This window comes from Rhinoraja longicauda, chromosome 21 (assembly GCF_053455715.1).
Source record: "Rhinoraja longicauda isolate Sanriku21f chromosome 21, sRhiLon1.1, whole genome shotgun sequence".
NCBI lineage: Eukaryota > Metazoa > Chordata > Chondrichthyes > Rajiformes > Arhynchobatidae > Rhinoraja > Rhinoraja longicauda.
In genome coordinates this window covers 24,982,070-25,007,524 of record NC_135973.1, presented here as the reverse complement: position 1 = coordinate 25,007,524, position 25,455 = coordinate 24,982,070, and the positions used below count along the sequence as shown (strand labels likewise).

At 45.2% G+C, this 25,455-nt stretch overlaps 1 protein-coding gene across 2 annotated transcripts in view; it reads left to right on the top strand.

Moving 5' to 3' along the window:
* cacna1ha (calcium channel, voltage-dependent, T type, alpha 1H subunit a) overlaps nt 1-25,455 on the top strand; it is a 170,417-nt gene that overhangs the window by 94,819 nt on the left and 50,143 nt on the right. For both annotated transcript variants that reach the window (XM_078418152.1, XM_078418151.1), the window contains exons 9-16: nt 8,759-8,910; nt 11,318-11,503; nt 12,231-12,348; nt 13,551-13,706; nt 16,030-16,117; nt 16,203-16,411; nt 22,186-22,623; nt 23,672-23,772. In XM_078418152.1, coding sequence (XP_078274278.1) covers nt 8,759-8,910; nt 11,318-11,503; nt 12,231-12,348; nt 13,551-13,706; nt 16,030-16,117; nt 16,203-16,411; nt 22,186-22,623; nt 23,672-23,772 — 1,448 coding nt within the window. The remainder of the gene's footprint in view (nt 1-8,758; nt 8,911-11,317; nt 11,504-12,230; nt 12,349-13,550; nt 13,707-16,029; nt 16,118-16,202; nt 16,412-22,185; nt 22,624-23,671; nt 23,773-25,455) is intronic.

Genomic DNA, 25,455 nt, shown 5'->3' with positions numbered 1-25,455 from the left:
TTTAAATAAAGCATTGGTTTATTCTTCCTTTATTGCTTTGTGCTAATGAATATTAACAAAGGCCATTCTAACAGTCAAAGCTTTCAAATTCCCTGCAGTATTTATATTTTCCTCAGATGAAGGCCATAATTGTAACTGTTGAATCTTGATTTTATTTTAATTATAACACAATATCTACTCGGGCAGTCTTTAGATGTTGCCTGCCAAACAACTCGAAGAAGCCTGTTAGTGATCAGATTCATTGTAAAATTAATTTAATGCAAACATCCAGAATTTTTTCCCTCAGTGAAGGTGAATTTTCTTAGAGGCTTGTTGCCTTTTATCTCACATGCTTTAAGGAGATCCAAACTCCATTCCCGAAAGAACAAAGCTATGGCATATCATTAAAGTAGATCAGCTTGAGAAGTATATAGTTTCATAGAAATTAGTATATTGGCATTCAGTCCTGATAAAATGCATTACCTCTGTTGTTTAAAGGAGGAATACATTACTGTATAACTCGTAGCATGTTTTTTTTTAATTAGCTGGAAACTACAACCATGCTGCATACAAATTAATTTCATCCTTGCAATAACTATTATTCCATGAACAATAATTCTCTGCACGGCGTGAGTCTTAATTGTGCTTTGAAATTGTTTTAAAGCAAATGTATTTTACTGAAGACAGACACAAAATGCTGGAGTACCTCAGCGGGGCAGGCAGTGTCTCTGGAGAAAAGGAATGGGTGATATTTCGGATCAGAACCCTTCTTCAGATTCAGTCAGAAGAAGGGTGCCGACCGGAAACGTCAGAGATGCTGCCTGACCCGCTGAGTTACTCCAAGCATTTTGCATCTATATCTTTGGCATAAACCAGCATCTACTGTTCCTTCCTACACAAATGTCTTTTACTGCTACATTGGTGACAGCTTGCACACTCTGCCAAGTAGAGGCAGGTCCTGTTCGGAGAAGGGGATCTAGGAAGCAGTGAGCAGGAATAGATAGACCAGCCTGTGAACTTCCAGGATGCTTTTAGACGGGATTGAGGTGTCAAAGGTTACGGGGAGAAGGCAGGAGTATGGGGTTGGGAGGGAAAAATTGATCAGCCATGATTGTGTGGTGGGGCAGACTTGATCGGCCGAATGGCCTAATTCTGTTCCTATGTTTTATGGTCGTACGGAAATTCTCACTCATCCTGATTTAGTTTAGTTTAGTTTCGAGATACAATGCGAAAACAGGCCCTTCGGCCCAACGAATCGACACTGGCCAGTGATCCCCATACACCCGCACTATCCTACACAGTAGAGACAATTTACAGTGTTTGCTGAACCCAATTACATTGAAACATAGAAAATAGGTGCAGGAGGAGGCCATTCGGCCCTTTGAGCCAGTACCGCCATTCATTGTGGATGGCTGATCATCCACAATCAGTAACCCGTGCCTGCCTTCTCCCCATATCCCTTGATTCCACTAGCCCCTGGAGCTCTATCTAACTCTCTCTTAAATCCATGCAGTGATTTGGCCTCCACTGCCCTCTGTGGCAGAATTGTACAAATTCACAACCCTCTGGGTGAAAAAGTTCCTTCTCACCTCAGTTTTAAATGGCCTCCCTTTTATTCTAAGACCATGGCCGCTGGTTCTGGACTCCCCCAACATTGGGAACATTTTTCCTGAATCGAGCTTGTCCAGTCCTTTTATAATTTTATATGTCTCTATAAGATCCCCTCTCACCCTTCTAAACTCCAGTGAATACAAGCCTAGTCTTAACCTATTAACTCTGATAAACAATATAATAAAGGAAAAAAAGTGTATGTATAGTGCAGGTCAAAGAACTGACTTTGTCCAATCCAAGTAATACAAAGTCTATAATAGTTTGGTGCTGTGGTAAGGTTTTAGTTTAGTTTTTAGTTTTCAAGATACAGCCCACCGAGTCGACACAGGTCAGCGATCACCTACACTTTAGTTCTATCGCACACGTTAGGGATAATTTACAGAAACCAATTAACCTACAAACCTTCACGCCTTTAGAATGTGGGGAGAAACCAGTGCACCCGGAGGAAACTCACGAAGTCACAGGGAGGACGGACACACTCCTTTCAGACAGCACCCGTAGTCAGGATTGGACCCGGGTCTCAGGCACTGTAAGGCACCAACTCTGCCACTGTGCCTCCTGGGTTATGTAGGATGGCTCAAGAGAAGTTGTTCTTGAACCTGGAGGTTGTGGTTCTTATGTTCCTGGGCGTGGCAGTGATAAGAGGGCATACCTAGAGCGGTGAAAGGCTTTGGTGATGCTTGCTGCCTTCTTGAGGCAGTGCTTCTTGTAGATCCCTTTGTTAGGGGGAGGTCCATACCTGCGATGGGCCAGGACATTATGAGATGGTGGAGGAAATGTATATTCGGGAATTTAAGGAGCCTGGACTGGTGGATTATGTTGTTGGAAGGAACTGGTTGCAGATGCTGGTTTCAACCGAAATTAGACACAAAATGCTGGAGAAACTCAGCGGGGCAGTCAGCATCTCTGGATAGAAGGAACGGGTGACTTTTTGGGTCGAGACCCTTCTTTGGACTCTGTAAGGCAGCAATCTGAAGAAGGGTCCTGACACGAAACGTCGCCCATTCCTTCTATCCAGAGATGCTGCCTGTCCCTCTGGTGCATTATGTGATGGCAGAGGGAATGAATATTCGGTTGTTTAAACACCTATTGCCTCCAGCGCCTCTCAAGGTTGACTGCAGGTGGCACCCCTGAGACACAGGGGGTCGGGCGGGGAGCGGGGCATCGGGGCATCGGGTCACGGGTCTGCAGCAGCCTGGGGCTGACCTGGCTTTGCCCGGATCGGGAGTGCTCCAGTACTTCCAATATGTGGACTGGACTTGGACTTTATTTATTTTTTCTTTGTAAATATGGTGACCGTGCATTTGTGGCTTGTGCATATGTTACAATAAAGAACCACTGAACCATTGAACCATTGAACCTGCTTGGCAGAAGGCAAAGCTAAGGTGGAAAATCAACCGCTAAAGCCAGTGAGATTTGCTCTGCAGACCTGAAATGGCGCAGCGGTAGAGTTGCTGCCTTACAGCGAATGCAGCGCCTGAGACTCAGGTTCGATCCTGACTACAGGTGCCGTCTGTATGGAGTTTGTACGTTCTCCCCGTGACCTGCGTGGGTTTTCTCCGAGATCTTCGGTTTCCTCCCACACTCCAAAGACGTACAGGTATGTAGGTTAATTGACTGGGTAAAATGTAAAATGTTTTTTTTTAAATTGTCCCTAGTGTGTGTAGGATAGTGTTAATGTGCGAGGATCGCTGGGCGGCGCGGACTCGGTGGGCCGAAGGGCCTGTTTCCACGCTGTATCTCTAAATCTAAATCTAAATCCTAAATCTTGGCAATCGATAAAAATGTTTAAATGAAATTATGGGCAGCACATTGGCACAGCGGTAGAGCTGCCGCCTCACAGCACAAGAGATCTACGTTTGATCTTGCGGGTGCTGTCTGTGTTGAGTTTATATGTTCACCCCGTGAGCACATGGGTTTTCTCCGGTTGCTGCCGAATTCCAAAGGCGTGCAGGTTTGTAGATTAATTGGCTTCAGTAAATTGCCCCTAGTGTGCAGGGAGTGGATGCGAAAGTGGGATAACGTAGAAGTAGTGTGAACGGGTGATCGATGGCCAGCGTGGACTCAGGTAGGTCAAAGGGCCATGTCTCTAAAGGGCTGTATCTCTAAACTAAACTAAACTAAACTGCAGGTGAAAATCCCGTATGAAATTAATGGGCTGAGGCTGGCATAGGATCAGAGGAGTAAATTCCCCACCTCAATGCCAGGAAATATCAGGAAGACCGCGCTGTATGCTTGGGTTCCAGTTGGCGTCCATTGATAGAAGGGAGAGATGGATACAATGGCTATATAAACTATCACTATATAAACCCAGGACACACAGCATGACAGGACTTGGGAAAGAAGTGTTGGCTTGTATCAGTTTGGGGTAAACGGCTGGCTGAACAATTTCAGAAGCTCATTTACAGTCACCCAAATTTCCAAGGATCTGGAGTTGCATGAAAACCAGACCAAGTAAAGATGGCAAATTCCATTCCCTGGTGATAGATGTTGACTAGGGTTGATTTTACAATTTAGTTTTACCATCACCAATGCCGATGGTGATCAATATTGTTTAATATAAGGAATTTAAAATCATCACTGCGATGCTGTATATTCAAAATAGGTACAGCAAGTACCTGAACTAGTACCTGAGTCAGAACAAGGGTCTCGACCCGAAACATCACCCATTCCTTCTCTCCAGAGATGCTGCCTTACCCACAGAGTTACTCCAGCATTTCGGTGTAAACTAGCAGTTCCTTCCTACAGAAATAGGTACAACATTCTCACTTTGAAGTGCGTAAACCATTTGAATTGATCAAATTTCTTGCCAATGCCGATTCAGAGATTTGATTTTTCTTTAGTTTTCATTTTTAGTTTTAGAGATACAGCGCAGAAACGGGCCCTTCGGCCCATTGAGTCCATGCCGCCCATTCATCACCCGTGGTGACCCTTGTGATGGTGAAGGGAATGAACTAGTTCTATCGTCCACACTCGGGGGCGACTTTTCCTGAAGCCAATTAACCTACAAACCCGTACGTATTTGGGATGCGGGAGCAAACCAGAGCACCCAGAGTAAACCCACGCGGTCACAGGGAGAACGTGCAAAATCCACACAGGCATCACCCGAGGTCAGAATGGAACCCGGGTCTCTGGTGCTGTGAGGCAGCAGCTCTACCGCTGTGCCACTGTGCCGCCCCCTGTTCAATGTTACTTTATTATCACATGTACTCTTTCTCCTCGTTGTGAATTTGTATTAGTTTAAATAGTCAATCACTAATCAATTGCTTGTTCAACAAATGAGTCTCGTATTGGGTTCACCAATTCCATGTGTGAAAAGTTAGCTGCAAGTTTAATTAATACTGGCAACCTGCAATTGCTTAGTGGACGGAAAGATCACTAAGAAACAGAAAATCCACCCACGGATTTCACGGATAAACCTGTGAAGAATGTAACTAATTCTCCGAAAGATTTCAGGATGTCCGAGAATTGGAAAGCTCCTCTTTAATCTACAACCAAGAGTGCAGTTTGCGAGGATGTTGCCAAGATTTCAGGCCCTGAGCTCGAGGGAGGGTTTGGGCAGGCTAGGACTTTGTTCCTTGGAGAACAGGAGGATGAGGAGTGATCTTACAGAGGTGTAGGAAAACAACTGCAGATGCTGTAACAAATCGAAGGTATCACAAAATGCTGGAGTAACTCAGCGGGTCAGGCAGCATCTCTCCCATTCCTTCTCTCCAGAGATGCTGCCTGACCCGCTGAGTTACTCCAGCATTTTGTGATACCAGTGATCTTACGGAGGTGTACAAAATTCTGAGAATGGATAGAGTAGACGCACTGTGTCTTTTACCCAGAGTAGGGAAATCAAAAACCAGAGAACCTAGGTTTAAGGTGAAAGGGGAAAGATTTAATAGGAACCCGAGGGTTAAATTTTGTCGCACAGACAGAGGCGGGTACATAGAATGAGCTGCCAGAGGAGGTAGTTGAAGCCGGTACTATAACAACATTTAAAATACATTTGGCAGTTTCATGGACTGAGCAACGGTTTAGAGCACAGGCAGATATGGGGTGATTTTATAGAGGTTTTTAGATTTTTAGATTTAGAGATACAGCGCAGAAACAGGCCCTTCGGCCCACCGAGTCTGTGCCGCCCAGCGATCCCCGCACATTAACACTATCCTACACTTACTAGGGACAATTTTTTTAAACATTTACCCAGTCAATTAACCTACATACCTGTACGTCTTTGGAGTGTGGGAGGAAACCGAAGATCTCGGAGAAAACCCACGCAGGTCACGGGGAGAACATACAAACTCCGTACAGACGGCGCCCGTAGTCAGGATCGAACCTGAGTCTCCGGCGCTGTATTTGCTGTAAGGCAGCAACTCTACCGCTGCGCCACCGTGCCGCCCAAAATCAGGGAAGAAACGGTACCGTTTCTTGCCCGGAGTAAGGGAATCGAGAACCAGAAGACACAGGTTTAAGGGGAGGGGGGATAGATTTAATAGGAACCTGAGTGGTAACTTTTTTTACACAAAGGGTGGTGGGTGTATGGAATAAGCTGCTGGAGGAGGTAGTTGAAGCAGGTACTATTGCAACCTTTAAGAGACATTTAGACAGGTTCATGGTCAGGACAGGTTTAGAGGAATATGGACCAAACGCAGGCAGGCTGGTCGGACTAGTGTAGGTGGGGCAGCTTAGTCAGCATGGACAAATTGGCAGAAGGGCCTGTTTCCGGGCCGTATGACTCTAAGACTATAAATATTTGCACCATCAACATTCCTGCCTGTTCCTTTGGCATTCATCACAAGCTCTCTCTTTGACTGAACACGGTGCTGCCCTTGTTTATCACTTTGAGTGGCTAATTGTCAAAGCAATTGTTCCATTTTTAGGATTCAAAATTATAGGCTGTAACTAACAAGTACCTGGAGCGAAAATGAGACTCGCTCATAACTTCCGCACCAGAGGACATTTATAAACTCTGTGGACTTGTGCTGTGTAGTTGGTGACGACACCATATTCAGCAGCTAATGTGGCATCTTGTTGTTCGTCCTTCGGGTTCGAAGGTGACCAAGACTTCACTTTCAGTTGGAGGATTGGTGACTGTGGGTCCGGAAGTGACTGGTGAGGCCAATCCGGGCCCGGATGGCACGCCCACACGTAGGACACAAGTGGATGGGTGCTGCAGTGGAAGTGGAGGTAGCCCGGGCCTTGCGCGCGGTGCGTTTCCTCTGGGCCTCTGTAGTGCGTCTGTTCTCTGCTGCACGGGCTCCTGTGGTGAGCTTGCTACACCAGGTCGGACGGTCCAGAGCAAGAGACACTTACAGACAATTTTAAATGTAGATTTCTGGAGCAAGCATCCACTTTAATGGAGAGGCTCCACTTATCACCTGACAGATTGTTTCTAATGTGCAAGATATACTTATGTGCCACTGATTTCCCCACTGCTGTTCAGAACAAAATCATGTAATTGCAAAACCATAAATTACTTTGTTTATCCATTGGGGTAAAATGGTAGAAAGGAGGAACTGCAGATGCTGGTTTATACCAGCGATAGACACAAAGTGCTGGAGTAACTCAACGGGCCAGGCAGCATCTCTGGAGAAAAAGGATGGGTGACGTTTCAGGTGGGGACCCTTCTTCAGACTTTCACCCCCTACTCTAAGTCTGAAGAAGGGTCCCGTCCCAAAGTGTCACACATCCTTTTTCTCCAGGGATGCTGCCTGACCCACTGAGTTACTCCGGTACTTTGTGTTGATCTTTGGGATGAAATGGTACTCTAGCGACACAAAGGTACAGCTGGAAGAGCTGCTGTCTCACAGCGCCAGAGACCCCGGTTCAATCCTGACTTCAGGTGCTGTCTGCGTGGAGTTTGCATGTTCGTACTGTGGCCTCGTGGGTTTCCTCCGGGTGCTCCGGTTTCCTCCCACATTGCAAAGAGGTGCAGGTTTATAGGTTACTTGGCGTCTGTAAAGTTGCTCATATTGTGTAGGGAGTGGATGAGAAAGTGGGATAACAGAAAACTATCAAGACTGGGTGATTGATGGTCGGTATGACGAAGGACCTGTTTCCATGCTATCATTAAATAACAAAAAAATCGTCATCCTCTGGAGTATTGTTCTGAAATATGGGTCTTGGGGACATACCCCCAAAAATAGTGCTTTACAAATAAAAATTGGGCCATTGTAGAAAATAATAATTTGGTATTCATTTCCCGTTGTCTTCACCTAGAAACTGCATAAAAATGAATCCAAAGATAGATACAAAATGCTGGAGTAACTCAGTGATGTTTCAGGTCCGGACCCTTCTTCAGACTTGAAGAGTCTATGGAGAACTTGAAAAGGTGACATTTCAGGTCGGGACCCTTCTTCAGACGAAGAGTCTCGAGAACATGGATCGGCAACGTTTTGTGTCAAGAGCCTTCTTCAGACAAAGAGTCTCTGGAGAACATGGATCGGCGACGTTTTGTGTCAAGAGCCTTCTTCAGACAAAGAGTCTCTGGAGAACATGGATAGGCGACGTTTTGGCTCTTGACCTTTCTTCAGAGTTTTCAGACACATTCATATACTGGTTTATAAACTACTGGTAAAAGAGGTTCTGAAATGCAACCATAAGGGAGACATTATCTGATAATTTCCTGATAATGAAACCTTTAGAAATTAGGAAGCAATGGAAGGCAACAACTGGAAAGAAAACATAATTATTTCACGTAAAGACAAACAGTGCTGGAGTAACTCAGCATCTCTGGAGAACATTGTCTAACATGATAGGTGATGTTTCGGATCGGAACCCTTCTTCATAAAGGATCCTGACACGAAATGTCGTCTGAGTGCGCCAAACTAAAGGCTCCTGACCCGAAGCGCCACCTAGTCTGAAGAAGGGTCCTGACCCGAAAGTCGCCTATTCATGTTCTCCAGAGATGACGCCTGACATACTGAGTTACTCCAGCACTTTGGGTCCTTTTGTGCATCAACCAGCATCTACAGATCTTTGTTTCTACTAAATAACCCTCTAATTCCTTTGTGATTTATATTGCATTAAAATTGTCCAGCACCATAATACTAGATGAGATCACTCCAGTCTATGTTAAGGATGATATTGTTACAAGTGGGCAATAACAATTTGCAATTTTAGCAAATCAATAAAATACTCTTATTGAGTGTTAAGTGAAATGTTTCAACTTTTCTTCTAGCCTGAAGAGCTGACCAATGCCTTGGAGATCAGCAACATTGTGTTCACCAGCATGTTTGCACTGGAAATGATCCTCAAGCTTCTCGCCTTTGGTCTTTTTGGGTACATTAAGAACCCGTACAACATCTTTGATGGGATTGTCGTCATTATCAGGTAGATTTGCACGGTCTTTTGTTCACCCTCTTACTGTTTTGTGGAATGCAACAACAACACATGAGTGGCATTGTGGGGCAGTGCCGGTAGAGTTCCTGCCTCACAACGCCAGAGCCCCTGGTTCAATCCTGACCTCGGGTGCTGTCTGTACACAGTTTATACGTTCCCCATGTGACCGCGTGGGGTTCCTCTGAGTGCTCCAGTTTCCTCCCACACTCCAAATACTGCAGATTTGTAGGTTGATTGTTTCTGTAAATTGTACATTGCCCCTAGTGTGCAGGGAATGGATGTGATAAGTGGGATAATGTAGAACGAGTGTTAACCAATGTAAACAGATGATTTGCTTGGACTCAGTGGGCCAAAGGATTTGTTTCCATGTTTAGTTTAGTTTAGTTTAGAGATACAACGTGGAAACAGGCCCTTCAGCCCACTGAGTCCGCACCAACCAGCAATCCGGGCACACTCACACACTCCTACACACACTAGGGACAATTTACACATACACCAAGCCAATCAAGCTGCAAACCTTTAGGTCTTTGGAGTGTGGGAGGAAACCGAAGATCTCGGAGAAAACCCACGCTGTCATGGGGAGAACGTACAAACTCTGTACAGACAACACCCGTAGTTGGGATCGAACCTGGGTCTCTGGCGCTGCAAGGCAGCAACTCTACTGCAGCGCCACCCTGCCACCGTTATATCTCTAAACTCTAAACACCAACCTCTTCCATTTGCACAGCAACTTTCATGGAAGATATGGTGGCCCATGACATTTCACATTTCACAGCCACAAAAAAGGGATATTAGGACAGGTGTTGAAAGCTTGGTCAAAGAGGTTTTAAGGAGCATCTCTCCCATAAGATGGGAGAAAGAAGCAGCTAGATTTATGGAGGAGAAATCAAGAGTCTTGACCTTGGCAACTGAAGGCACAACTATCAGTGGTAGACAAGGAGCTGCAGATGCTGGTTTACACCAAAGATAGACGCAAAATGCCAGATTAACTCTGCGGGTCAGGCAGCATCTCTGGAGAAAAGAAACAGGTGATGTTTTGGGTCAAGACCCTTCTTCAGACTGAGAGTCAGGGGAGAGGGAAACTAGAGGTATGAAAAGGTACAGGACAGATCCATTAAAATTGGGTATCAGCAGGGTGTAGCTAAATGACCACACTATCATTCAGCTGGATCTCAGCTGAAATGTATCTTCATTGCACTTACCTTAATGCCGAGCAGAAAATGTAGTAGGGCGCTCGGCTGAAGATAGCCAGGCCTTTAGTGAGGTCAGATCTGGCATTCTGACGAAGCTCAAAGGACCTGTTTCCACGCTGTATGACCCTATGACTCTATGACTCTATTCCTGAAAAATGTACCCTTTACTGCTGTTACTATTCCTTTACACACTCCGATCTCAAGAAATGCAAAATTATTCCACGTCCCCCGGGTGCACACGAAGATCCAATTTACCAGCTTTGAGCTGTTAAACGGACAGCTTGGTTTAAACAAAACACAGTGGCTGGAGAAACCCAGCGGGTCATGCAGCATCTGGGTAGGGAATAGACAGGTGACGTTTCTGGTCAGGACTGATTGCACTCGAGGGAGAAAGCTGGAAAACAGGGGTGGGAGCGGGATAAAGCCTAGTAGGTGATAGGTGGACACAGGTTTAGAGTTTATACTTTAGAGATACTGCGCAGAAACATGCCCTTCGGCGCACCGAGTCCGCACCGACCAATGGTCACCCATACACTAGTTCGATCCTACACAACAGGGACAATTTGCAGAAGCCAATTAACCTACACACCTGCAAGTAAGAGGGATATGAGGACGTGTGGATGGGAGATGGATGCACGAAGGAAGGGAAAGGCTTTGGTTAAACAAGTGTTTCACAGCACAAAAGAACACAAAGTGCTGGAGTAACTCAGTTCACTGGAAGACATGTAAAGCCGATGTTTCAGGTCGACCTAGAATATAGAACAGAGAACAGTACAGCACGAGAATGGGCCCTTCGTCCCACACTGTTTGTGCCAAACATGATGCTTAGTTAACCTGATCTCATCTGCCGGTACATGATCCATATCCCTCAATTCCCTGCACTTACAAGTGCCTATCTAAAAGCCTCTAAAACACCACCATAGTATCTGCCACCACCACTACCCCTGGCAAGGAATAGGACTTTTCTTCACAATTCCAAATGTCACCTATCTATGGTGTCTGAAGTAGGGTACTGATCTGAAACGTCACCTACCCATGTCCTCCAGAGGTACCGCCTGACCCGCTGAGTTACTCCGGCACTTTGTATTTTGCTGAAGATTCCAGCATCTGCAGTTCCTTGTTTCTCCAAGTCTTGCATCGAGACAGGTCCCGCTGCCCATTCTCAATGTGAATGCGAATAAACATGATTTCCTTGTTATTGACAGCGTTTGGGAAATTATCGGGCAGTCTGATGGTGGCCTCTCAGTGCTGAGGACCTTTAGGCTCCTCCGGGTTCTGAAGTTGGTCCGTTTCCTACCAGCCCTGAGACGTCAGCTGGTGGTCCTCATGAAGACAATGGACAATGTGGCAACATTCTGCATGCTGCTGATGCTGTTTATATTTATCTTCAGGTGAGCGCGGAAACTCATTTGAGTGTCAAGAGTCAAGAGTCAAGAGTGTTTTATTGTCATATGTCCCAGAGAGAACAATGAAATTCTTACCTGCAGCAGCACCACAGAATATGTAAACATAGCGTTCGGCATGAAGCATGATTTATTTACAATAGCTCAGTTAATCTTTCTTGCTGTGCTATTGACAAAGCACCAGAGAGAAAGAGGCAGCTTTATAGGACTTTGGTTAGGCAGTATTAGTGAAATTATGCATTTCTGGTCACCCCATTACAGGAAGGATGTGGGCGCTTTAGAGAGGGTGCAGGGGGTTTGTCAGAATGCTGTCTGGATTAGAAGATATTAGCTGAAAGGAGACTTTGGATTGCTTTCTCTGGAACGTCAGAGGTTGAGGGGAGTCCTGATAGAAGTGTAGGTTTAAGATGAGGGGGAAAATATTTAATAGGAACTTAAAGGGTAACTTCTTTACACAAAGGGTGGCAGATGTATGGAATGAGATGTGGGAGGAGGTAGTTGAGGCAGTTACTATTGCAAAGTTTAAGAAACATTTAGATCGGTACATGGATAGGATGGGTTTAGAGGGATATGGGCCAAATGCAGGCAGGTGGGACTAGAGTTGGTTGGCGTGGGCAAGTTGGGCCAAATGGCCTGTTTCCACACTGTATGACTCCATGACTATAAACTAAACTAAAATAAACTAATGCAAAGGCTATTCTTCTTTGACACACAGTATTCTGGGCATGCACCTGTTTGGATGTAAATTCAGCTTGCAGACTAAGACTGGGGACACTATTCCAGACAGGAAGAACTTTGATTCATTGTTGTGGGCAATTGTCACCGTGTTTCAGGTAAGACTACCTCAGAAGCATGCAAGACGTACAGGTATGTAGGTTAATTGACTGGGTAAATGTAAAAATAAATAAAAAAATTGTCCCTAGTGGGTGTAGGATAGTGTTAATGTGCGGGGATCGCTGGGCGGCGCGGACTTGGTGGGCCGAAAAGGCCTGTTTCCGCGCTGTATATATATGATACGATATGATATGATAAGACAGAATTGCTATATCATGAGTAATGGCAAGATAATTGAAATTGGATATGTTTAAATAGACTATCTTCTTGTGATAAATCAAGTCGGGTATTTGTATAGATGCTATCTATTTGTGATAAATTTACGATCAATTGTCGGGCAGCACGGAGGCACAGCTGGTAGAAGAACTACTGCCTCACTGCGCCAGAGTCCCGGGTTCGATCCTGACCTCGGGTGCAGTCTGTGTGGAGTCTGCACGTTCTCCCTGTGACTGTGTGGGATTCCGATTTCCGGGCACTCCACTTTTCTTTAGATTTTAGTTTAAAGATGTTAGACTTTAAAGACACAGCACGGAAACAGGCCCATCGGCCCACCGAGTCCACGCCGACCAGCGATCACCCCGTACACTAGCACTATCCTACACACTAGGGACAATTTACAATTTAACTGAAGCCAATTAACTACAAACCAGCACATATTTGGAGCATGGGAGGAAACCAGAGCACCCGGAGAAAACCCACACAGTCACAGGGAGAATGAATAAACTGCGCACAGACTGCACCCGTAGTTCCTCCCACATTCCAGACATGCGGCTTGTTAGGTTACTTGGCGCTCTGTAAATTGCCCCTAGTGTGTAGGGAGTGGTTGCGAAAGTGGGATAACATAGAACTAGTGCGAACATGTGATCGACGGTTGGCGTGGACTCGGTGGGCCGAAGGGCCTGTTTCCATGCTCTATCTGTAAACCAGATGAAGCAATTTTTCCAGTTTCTTGTGTTGCCATTACTTACTCAGAGCAGCTACTCGTTTATCTTTAATTATTGAATCTAATTTTGCTATAATGTCAGTTTGTGTCGCTCTATTCTTAACCATATATGTGTATACATGTGATGTATATGTAGCCAGCCGTGCGTGACTGTAATATTCACCCAGTGCCAAACACGTGTTGGTGCTGGCTATCCAGAATACGAATACTGAGATATCTCAGACAACTCAACGGTAATGTCAATGTCTTTGTCCTCAGATCCTTACACAGGAAGATTGGAACGTGGTCTTGTATAACGGAATGGCTTCCACATCACCCTGGGCTGCCCTCTACTTTGTGGCATTAATGACCTTTGGCAACTATGTGCTTTTCAATTTGCTGGTTGCTATCCTTGTGGAAGGGTTCCAAGCAGAGGTAGGTTGTTTGGTAGACTTCATCTTTAGACTTTCGAGATACTGCGCGGGAACAGGCCCTTCGGTCCACCGAATCAGTGCCGACCAGTGATCACCCCGTACACTAGCACTATCCTACACGCTTTGCACAACTGACAATTTCTTTACCGAAACCAATTAACCTACAAACCTGTATGTCTTTGGAGTGTGGGAGGAAACCAGAGCACCCGGAGAAAACCCATGCAGTCAGAGGGAGAACGTACAAACTCTGAACAGACAGCCCCCGTAGTTAGGATCGAACCCGGGTCTCCGGCTGTAAGACAGTAACTCTACCGCTGCACCACTGTGCAACCCTCACCTGTCTGAGCATTTCTGGAGAACATGGATAGATAACATCTCAAGTTGAGACCTTTCTTCAGTCTGAAGAAGATTCTCGACCCGAAACATCACCTGTCCATGTTCTCCTGATATGCTCCATGACCTGCTGAGTTACTCAAGCACTTTGTGTCCTGTTGTGTACTAACCAAACATCGGCAGTTCTTTGACTCTTCATCTGTCTGATCTCATTGGACAGTTTCTCCATGAGATTCAGGTTCTCGCTCTACAATGTCTGACTGTCTTACAATGATGACCGCACATGTGGCCACTGGAATGCCACTTTTTGAAATTTTCTACCCGTTTCCTTCCTATCTGCCTTCATAAAGCTGAGAGGCATGGATAGGGTAGCCCTTCCCCAGGGTGGCATAGTCAAATACTAGAGGGCGTCGCTATAAGGTCACAGAGGTAAAGGTTAAAGGACATGTGTGGGGCAAGTTTTTGCACAGAGGGTGGTGGGTGCCTGGAACTCAATGCCATGAGTGGTGGTCGAGGCAGATATGATTGTGACACCCAAGAGACTTTTGGATAGGCGCATGGATATGCAGTGAATGCAGGGATATGGATTATGTGCAGGTAGACGAGAGATGGTCTTGACATCATGTTTAGCATAGACGTTGTGGACCGAAGGGTCTATTCTTGTGCTGTACTGCTCTACTTTCTATGCTTTATAATCCTTTGTTGAGATATTGGATCTCTTGATATTAAAGCAATCAAGGGATTGGCACCATAATGGTTTGGTCACCGAGTATTACTGAGAATTGTATTGTTAACTACTGTATATTTATTTATCGTGTTGTTTTATTCTTGTGCCTGTAAAGCTACAGAAAGGATTTAATTGTGTTGTTCCCAATGCATATGACAATGAGTCTCTCTTGATTCTTTTGACTCTTGGCAGAGTCTAGGAGAGTGGGTTGAACGAGAAAGATCAGACAAGATGAGGGGCAGGTGGGAAAGTTTATAGGAGATGTGTGGGGCAAGTCATTTTACACAGAGGGTGGAGGGTGCCTGGTATGTGCTGCTAGAATTATATAGTCATAGAGTGATACAGCGTGGAAACAGGTCCAACTTGCCCACATCGGCCAACATGTCCCATCTATACTAGTCCCACCTGCCCGCGCTTGGCCCATATTCATCCAAACATGTCCTATCCATGTACTATTTTCTGATTTTACTTTAAGTTAACTATATCTTTGAAAAGTGGAGTCACAGGCAGATAGAGTGGAAGCCTTTCGACACATTGGCCTTCATCAGTCAGAGTATTGAGAATAGAAGGTGTGTATGAAGGAACAGCAGATGCTGGTTTATACCGAAGATAGACACAAAATGCTGGTATAAGTCAGAGGGTCAGGCAGCATCTCTGGAGAAAAGCAATAGGTGATGTTTCGGGTCGGAATCGTTCTTCAGACTGAAAGACAGAGAAGGCCAGAACAAAACAGGGCCGGCAACAGATGCCCTCAGGAAGGGTTAGAGTCCACAATGGCCGATTGTTGACCGGGGAAGATGTGGTAATGACAGGGTAACAAGGATGCGAACAGAGGAACTAAGTTCCAGCAGTTTTGTGTCTGTATTGAGTAAAGAAGTTGGGAGGTCATGTTTCAGTTGAACAAGACTTTGGTGAGGCCACCTTTAGAGTATTTGGTCGCCCTGTTATAGGAAAGTTGTTGTTAAGCTGGAAAGGGCGCAGAGAAGATTTAGGAGGATGTTACCAGAAGCTAAAACGAGAAGTTGAGTAAGCTAGAAGTTTATTCCTCGGAGCGAAGTTGAGGCAGGAGTTATCACAAAGTTTAAGAAACATTTAGACAAGTACATGGATAGAGGGATATGGTTAGAGGTATATGGGCCAGGCACAGGCAGGTGGGACTAGTGTTGGTCAGTGTGGGCATGTTTGGCTGAAGGGCCTGCTTCAGTGCTGCATGACTCCATGACGGTGCTTCTCATTCACATCATGTAATAATTGAATGTTTCAGGGTGATGCCAACAGATCAGAGTCAGACGAAGAAAAAACTTCAACTAATTTTGAAGACGAGTGTGAACGGCTTAAGGATCCTTCTTCGGGTGAGAGTTGTTATTGATTCTGTGCCAAGAAATCCCCCGCTCTTGATTGCTGCCTTTGTGTGAATACCTGTTCTACCTTCCACAGAACTAAAAATGTACTCAGTGGTCATGGCATCAAACGGACACCTGGATTCACGAAGCAGCATACCACCGCCAATTATCATGCGAACCGCTGCCACGCCTATGCCTACACCTAAGAGTTCACCCTACATGGATTCAGTTCACACCTACGCAGACTCCAGAAGGAGTAGCAGTATTTCCATTGATCCTATGAACTACGACCAGAGATCTTTGGTAAGCTGTGTAGGAAAAAAACTGCAGATGCTGGTCTAACCCGCTGAGTTACTCCAGCTTGTTGTGTCTATCTCTGGTAAGCTGCTGACTTGCGGATCACTGTTGGATCCCAGAGTTTAGAAATACACAGGCAAACAGGCCCTTCGGCCCACTGGATCCGCATTGACCAGCGATCACTCACACACTAGTTCTATCCTACCCACTAGGGGCAATTTAAAGAAGCCTAACCAACCTCCAAACACGCTTCTTCTTCTTGCGTTTGAGGCAGCAGAGATTATGTAAGGCCCTGCAGGCGCTGTAACCAGTGCAATGTGCTGTTGTCGAGGGCCGTGAGGTCGACCCCTCCACTAGGGGGGGCGGAGGACAGCGCAGTCAAAAATTACGTGCCGCGCTGTTTGCTGGTCTGCTCCACACACGCAGGCTGCTCCAAACCCGCACGTTTCTGGAGTGTGGGAGGAAACCGGAGCACCCAGGGAAAGCCGACGCGGTCACAGGGAGAACGTACAAACACCGTTTAGACGGCGCCCGTGGTCAGGATTGAACTCTTGTCTCTGGCACTGTAAGGCAGCGACCCTAACGCTGAACCATTGTGCCGGTCATATTCTTTTTCCCCAGAGATGCTGCCTGACCCGTTGAGTTACTCCAGCATTTTGTGTCTATCTAAGAATTAAAGTGTCTTCTGGTCCTAGACTCTCATACTGGTGGATCCATTCTCTCCATATCCACTCTATCCAGCCCTTTCATTATTTGATAAGTTTCAATGAGATCCCCCCTTATTCTTCTAAACCCCAGTGACGACAGACCCAGAGTCATCGAACACTCATCGTACATTGACCCAAACTGTGTGTCCATCAGTGGGAGAGCCCAGGACCAGAGGGCATAGCCTTAGAATAAAAGGATGTGGCTTTAGAAAGGAGATGAGGAGGAATTTCTTTAGAAGGTGGTGAATCTGTGGAATTCATTGCCACAGAAGGCTGTGAAGGCCGAATATTTTTAAGACGGAGATTGGCAGATTTTTGATTAGTATGGGTGTCAGGGGTTATGGAGAGAAGGCAGGAGAATTGGGTTGAGAGGGAAAGATAGATCAGTCATGATTGAATGGCAGCATAGACTTGATGGGCTGAATGTCCTAATTCTGCTCCTAGCACTTATGAGCTTATGTACAACCTGGTACTAAACCCAGCAATGTATTGCAGTCAAAGTAATTTGGTGAAAGTCAACGTGTGGTTGTATAGCACAGATGCATTGATAATTGTTATTTCAGCTTCATTCTGTCAGTGTTGAGCTCAGTCACACCTTTAAGCCAAAATTATCACCAACATCATCAAAGGAAATCAGAATAAGTCCTTCTGCTATTTAGTGCTATATTGCACCTCGGAAATGCCTCACAGCACGTCACGTAATCACTTGACTGGAGTTGTGCTAATTGTTCTCACATTGTCAACTACACCACACAAAATCATACAGGAGCAAGGTGCTGGAAAACTGGAATAAAAGCAGAAAGTACAGGAAATATTTCATTCAATTTAGTTTAGCGACAGTGTGGAAACAGGCACTTTGGCCCACCAAGTCCACGCCGACCATCGATCACCCTTACACTGGTTCTACCCTACACAACGGGGACAATTTACAGAAGCCAGTGAACCCACAAAGCTGCATGTATTTGAAATGTTTGAGTTTAAGTTTTAGTGTACTTTATTGTCATGTGTACAGAGGTACAGTGCTTTAGCACACAGCGTTTGTTGTATGCTGACCAGTCAGCGGAAAGACAATACATGATTACAATTGAACCATCCACGGTTAAGGATTTGATAAAGGAAAATAACATGAATAACGTTTAGAGCAAAATAAAGTCCAGTAAAGTCGGATCAAAGATAATCCGAGGGGCTCCATAGAAGTAGATAGGAGCTCATGATACTCTCTATTTGATGGTAGGATGGTTCAGTTATAGTGAGAAGGCAGGGGAATGGAGTTGGGAGGGAAAGATAGATCAGCCATGATTGAATGGTGGAGTGGACTCAATGGGCATAATGGCCTTATTCTGCTCCGATGACTGTGGAATTCATTGCCTGGGTCTCTGGCGCGATAAGGCAGCAACTCTACCGCTGCACAACTCTGCTGCAATTTAATGACAGGTGGAACGCATGAAAAGAGAAATGGAGCTAATATCCCAGTTCAATGGATCAGATCTCACGAATGATCCATAGATGGGAGTTAATCTGTCCTGGACTGTATGGTGAAGATTTGAGTAGCACTGTCAGATGGTCAATGTACACCCAACAGATATGTGTAGGAAGGAACAGCAGATGCTGGTTTAAACCGAAGATAGACACAAAATGCTGGAGTAACTCAGCGGGACAGGCAGCGTCTCTGGAGAGAAGGAATGGGTGACATTTCGGGTCGAGACCCTTCTTCAGACTAGTCAGGGGAAAGGGAAACGAGGGATGTAGATAGTGATGTAGAGTGATATAGAACAAATGAATGAAAGGTATGCAGAAAGGTAATGATGATAAAGGAGACAGGTCATTGTTAGCTGTTTGCTCGCTGAGAATGGGAACTTGGTGTGACTTGGGTGGGGGGGGGGGGGGACTGGAGAGAGATGGAGTGCAGGGGTTACTTAAAGTTAGAGAAATCAACCCAAGCGAAATATCAGATGCTGTTCCTCCAATTTATGATTAGCCTCACTCTGACAATGTGGGAGGCCTAGGACAGAAAGGTCAGTGTGGGATTGGGAAGGGGATTTAAAGTGTTTGGCATCACTTAACCGGGACATCAGGTAGGTATAGGCAGACTGAGCGAAGGTGTTCAGCGATTGTTTCGCTGTCTCCCACACACTCACAATAAGTGCTCAAATTTCAGATGGGCGGAATGGGCTCGTAACACCATAGCCTAGAGTTGGACAGCATAGAAATAGGCCATTTGGCCCACTGTGCCCATGGTAACCTTTTTGCCCATCTGCACTGGGCAGCACGGTGGCACTGTGGTCGAGTTACTGCCTTACAGCGCCAGAGACCTGGGTTCCATTCTGACTATGCATGGGGTTTTTTCTGGGTGGTCCTGTTTCCTCCCACATTCCAAAGACATGCAGGTTAATTGGCTTCTGTAAATTGTCCCTCGTGCGTAGGATAGAACTAGCGTACGAGTGATTGTTGATCGGTGTGGACTCGATGGGCCAAAGGGCCTGTTTTCACGCTGTGTGGCTAAACTAAACTAAACTAAACACTGATTCCATTTCCCTGTATTGCAATGAATCCTTATGTGCCTTGCCTATTTAAGTGCCTGTCTAAATGCTTCTTAAACGTAGTGATTGTGTCTGATTCCACCAGCTCCTCTGACATTGTGTTCAGCCACTCAATGTATAAAAAAGCTTTCCCTTCATATCCCTTATAAAATTTCTTTAAACCTACTGTGTTTTTTGATATCCGTACTGTGGGAAATGAAGCTGACTATAAGCGCTATTTCTGCCTCCTACAATTTTATACACCTCTACCACTTTAGATCTTTGGGCTTTGATTTGTGTTCGCACTGTATTTCTTTTAAAAAAATTATTGAACTTTCGTTCAGGAAAAGTATGTTTATTGAAATTATGACCTCTCCCTTTAAATGTTTGCCATTGTTCTTTAGAACATATACCATAGAACAACCTGCAAAATGACCACACCATTTGGCCCACAATGTCTGTGCCAAACATGATGCCAAGAGAATCTAATCTCATCTGCCTATGCAAGAGGATATAGCTCTTCGGGCTAACTGAATCAAGGGATATGGGGAAAAAGCAGGAACGGGGTGCTGATTTTGGAATGATCAGCCACGATCATGTTGAATGGAGGTGCTGGCTCGAAGGGCCGAATGACCTACTCCTGCACCTGATTCCTATGTTTCTATAATCCGTTTCCGACCATTCCCTGCATATCCGTGTGCCCATCTCAAAGATTTTTAAAACACCTCCATCGTATCTGCCTTCACTACCATCAGGGCAGCAAAGTGGCACAGCAGTAGAGGTGCTGCCTTCCAGCACCAGAGATCTGGGTTTGATCCTGACTAAGGGTGCTGTCTGTACAGAGTTTGTACATTCTCCCCGTGACTGTGTGGATTGTCCCCGGGTGCTCTGGTTTCTTCCACATTCCACAGATTCACAGGTCTGTAGGTTAATTGGCATCAGTAAAGACTGTATATTGTCCCTAATGCATAGATTAGTGTTAGTCTACAGGGATCGCTGGTCGGCATGGATTTGGTGGGCTGGAGGGTCAGTTTCTGCGCTGCCTCTCTAAACCATCCTTGGTAGTACACAAAATGCTGGAGTAACTCAGCGGGTCAGGCAGCATCTCCGGAGAGAAGGAATGGCGTTCTTCGGAAGGGTCTCGACCCAAAACGTCACCCATTCCTTCTCTCCTGAGATGCTGCCTGACCCACTGAGTTACTCCAGCATTTTGTGTACTACCTTCGATTTAAACCAGCATCTGGAGTTATTTCCCAAACCATCCCTGGTGGCGAGTTTGAGGCATGATTCACCTTCTGTGTTAAAAAACTTGCCTGCACATCTCCTTTAAACATTGCCCCTTTCACAATTATCATCGTCACGTATTTCAATATAATTTCTTGACCTACCTCAGCGAAATCACACCTCGTGCCCATATATTTCGCCAGTTAAATTTAATGACCCTGGATTTGTACTAAGTCTAATACTGTAAAACTTAATATAACCTCATCATTTATAGATCACACAACCCTGGAAAATCGTTTACCATGATTACTAATTAACCCTACCTCATTACACAATACTGAATTTAAAATAACCTATTCCCTTGCACACTTTAAAAAACCTTGCTGACTTTTGCAGAAGATTTTATACGTAAGGTAATAATATGGGCAGCAATTCTCCAAATACATTTCTAGTAGTAAGGATGTAATCTTTCAAAATTATTTGCTCCTCACTTTATGCCAATGCGTAGGATTAATCCTGACATGCACATGATACATGAACTTAAAAACCTAATTTTGTTGTTGCTTAATATCCCTCATTCCCTGCATTTCCATCTACCTGTCCAAAAACCTATCTGCATTTCTTTGCTTCCCTATCTTTTTTTGTGTAAATCAGCATCTGCAGTTCATTCATCCTACTGGGTTTGTAGGTTAATCTGTAAACATTGCCCCCAAATGTGTAAGGAGTGGATGAGAAAGTGGGATAACATAGAGCTGGTGTGAATGGGTGATCGACAGTCTGTGTGGACTCGGTGGGCCTCTTTTCATGCTGTACCTTTAAAACTGAGTGCTAATAGGATTTGGACATTAGACTTTACTTTAGACCTAAGAGATACAGCATGGAAACAAGCCCTTCGGTCCACCGAATCCGCGCCGACCATTAGCACTATCCTGCACACTAGGGACAATTTACAATTTACAGAAGCCAATTAACCTACAAACCTGCACGTCTTTGGAGTGTGGGAGCAAACTGGAGCACCCTGGAGAAAACCCCACGTGGGCACAGGGAGAACGTACAAACTCCGTGCAAACAGCACCCGTGGTCAGCATCGAACCCGGTTCTCTGTCGCTGTAAGGCAGCAACTCTGCCACTGCGCAACCTTGCCAGGAGTTGCAATGGTGGAACCATACCCCAGTAAAGGTATGGGAGAGAGAGGAAAATGAATGATCCGGGGGAGAAGGAGAACAAACAGTTTAGCGATAAGAATAATGGAAACGTCTACGGCTTATATTGCAGCTTGTTCTATGTACTTTTTCTCTCTTCCACTGACGAACCTACCTTTGTCTTCCAGTCCAGCATTCACAGTTCCCCTTGTGCCCCCTGGGGCGGTGGCAGTAACTGGGGCAGTCGCCGCTCAAGTTGGCACAGCCTTGGCAGGGCTCCCAGCCTGAAAAAGAAGAATCAGTCAAGTGAACGGGAATCGCTCCTTTCCGGAGAAGGTCACGGGAGCTGCAATGAAGATGAGTCAGAGGAGGCCAAGTCCAGCAGCCTGAGCGGCTGGAGTCTGCAGCATCGGGCAGAGTCGCTGGACACCAAAGGGTCCTTGGACCTACCCGAGTTACTTCAAGTCCCAATCATGCGTCATCCTGTCACAGTGAACCCCATAAACATAACACCTTGCGATTATCAAGACTGCAATGGCAAAACCTTGCATGTTCCAAATGAGGTCTTCCTTCGTGTGGATAACCACAAAGATGACCCGAGTGATTATGAAGAGGACATAGATGATGTAAATCAATTGATTCATCCTTTTGCAATTGGGGTGATACTTAATATAGGCAACATAGAATTAGATAAAGGGTCACTTTATATCTTTGAAGCTTACGAGAAAGGAAGACGAGGCTTGATCTAATGGATGTCTCTAAAAATTGTCAAAGCTTGATCAGGTTTAGTTTAGTTTAAAGATACAGCGCGGAGCCACTGAGTCCGTGCCAACCAGCGATCCCCGCACGCTACCACTACCCTACACACACCAGGGACAATTTACATTTATACCAAGCCAGCTCACCGACAGACCTATGCGTCTTTGGAGTGTGGGAGGAAACCAGGGATCCAGGAGAAAACCCATGCTGGTCACGGGGAGAACGTACAAGCTCCATACAGGCAAGCACCCATAGTCAGGATTGAACCCGGGTCTCTGGCGCTGTGAGGCAGCAACTCTACCGCTGTGCTACCATGCCAAGTTCAGAGAGAATATTTTCACATAATGAAGGCCATCAATATAAGACAGCACCAAAGAAATAAAATAGGGAAGTTAGAAGTATAGGAAAGACCCAAGATTGTGGAGTAACTCAGTGGGTCAGGCAGCATCCCTGGAGAACATGGAGAGATGATGTTTCAGCTCGAGACTCTTCTTCAGAATTATTCAGATTCCAATCAGTCAGATAAAATAAGAGAATAGAAAAATGAGATTAGTGTTGGTAGATCCTTGATGGTTGGTGGGGATTTGTTCTCTTGCTGTATGACTATATGACTAGACATATCAGTTTTTGAAATTATTTGTAGGTACTGACAGGCCTTCAATGCGAAGCAAAAAAAGACACACAGTGCTGGAATAACTCAGCGGGTCATGCAACATCTCTGAGGGACACGGACAGGACATGGGCATGGAAGGGTCAGGACCCTTCTTCGGAAATACCACCTCTCCATATCCTCCAGAGATGCTGCCTGACCCGCTGAGTTACTCCAGCACTTGGTGTCTTTTTTTGTAAACCAACATCTGCAGTTCCTTGTATCTTCAAAAAGTAAGCATTCTGTTTTTTTTCATTCCTTTACAGAGTTACTGTTATAGAATCCGTAGATTCTTGGAGCCTTACAAACCAAATTGGTGTAAAACCCATGAGGAGTACGCTCTTTATCTTCTTGCTCCTCAGAACCGGTACACTGAATTTCCATTTCAGATCTCTTTTTCAACCTTGTTTTGACTTAAAATGGCTTATGTTAGATAGTCAAAAAGATTCCTATCTATATAGTTTAGGTTAGTCTATCCAGTCAGCGGAAAGACTCTACATGATTACAATCAAGCTGCCCACAGTGTACAGATTAAGGATAAAGGGAATAACATAAAGTGCAAGATAAAGTCCGGTAAATTCTGATTAAAGAACAGGGTCTCCAGTGAAGTAGATGGGAGGTCAGAACTGCTCTCTCGTTCAGCCTTTCTCAACCGGGGTTCTCCGGAACACTAGGGTTCTGCTAGGGGTTCCGTGAGAAATCCCCCCACCCTGGAAGTCTTCCAGAAAATGTGGCACCTAGGCTGGGCAAGGCAGCCAATCTCGACCTCATCGGGACTTCCATGGCCGATCGGTGGGTTGAATTTGCAACCTGCGGCCGGGGCTCTGGAACTCCAGCCCAGCTGGAGCCAGCACATGTATCCCCATAGCCGACTTCCTTGGCTGGCTTTGCAGGCCAGTATCTCGGCTCCCCCCCAGCAGTCTAGGTGGACCGTTCCAGTACCCCTATCGGAGGCCGTGACCTTTGGTCAGGTAAAATGGAGAAACCATTTTCAGTGGTGGAACTGTAATGAGTAAATATTACATTTAAGTGTAAGATTATATAACTATATTAATTAATTAAGACGTGGTTAAAATATAAAACACAGCAGAAAAGCCAATTGCCACCTTTTTGGGCTGATTGTCAATTTATGTGTGAATTTACTTCAACAAGTACTTCAATATGTACCTCAATAAGCAAGATGGCATTATACTCTAAACTACTGCATTTAGTGGTCATATGTGGGTTTGTTTTCCCCAGGACTATGTAGAGCAGAAATGCACATCCTTCCTAATCATATGTAAATGCATTTTTGAGTTATTTTTGTGTTTAATTTCATATTTGTAATTTTATTATACACGCACGGCATATTCTTGGGTATTATAATAAAGTCTTCAACCTGTTACTTAAAAGTATAATAATCAGAGGGAATATATTTAGCGACGTCTATACGGCGCCAGTGTGAAACGGCCTTTAGTGGTCAGTGGACAGGAGCTGTACGTGACGAATTTTTATGTAGGGGTTCCTAGAGACATGAAAATTATTTCAAGGGTTCTGCAAGGGTAAAAAGGTTAAGAAACACTGCTCTAGTCGGTGAGAGGCCAGTCCAGTTGCCTGATAACAGCTAGGAAGAAACTGTCCCTGAATCTGTAGATGAGCGTTTTCAAACATCTGCACCTCTTGCCTGATGGGAGAGGGGAGAAGAGGGAGTGACCGGGGCCTTGATTATGCTGGTGGCCTTGCCGAGACAGCGTGAAGTGTAGATGGAGTCAATGGAAGGGAGGTTGGTTTAAACTTTATTCCCTCAAATTCCTTTCTGCAGTATTCTGCAAAATTGCACAGATCTGCTTGTTAATGTTGACTGCAGAATGGCGGAGTAAACGCGATGAGCTGCACGGCCTAATTCCACTCCTAGTTCTAAATGATCTATATGTCTCACAGGAAAATGAGAATGGATGGGACTGTCAGGTTTGCTTAGCTAGCATCAACCTAATGGGCCAAGCAGCTTGCTTCTACATCAAAATAATTAAGCAAAATTAATCATCTTCCCAAAGTTGGAATTCCTTTTTGG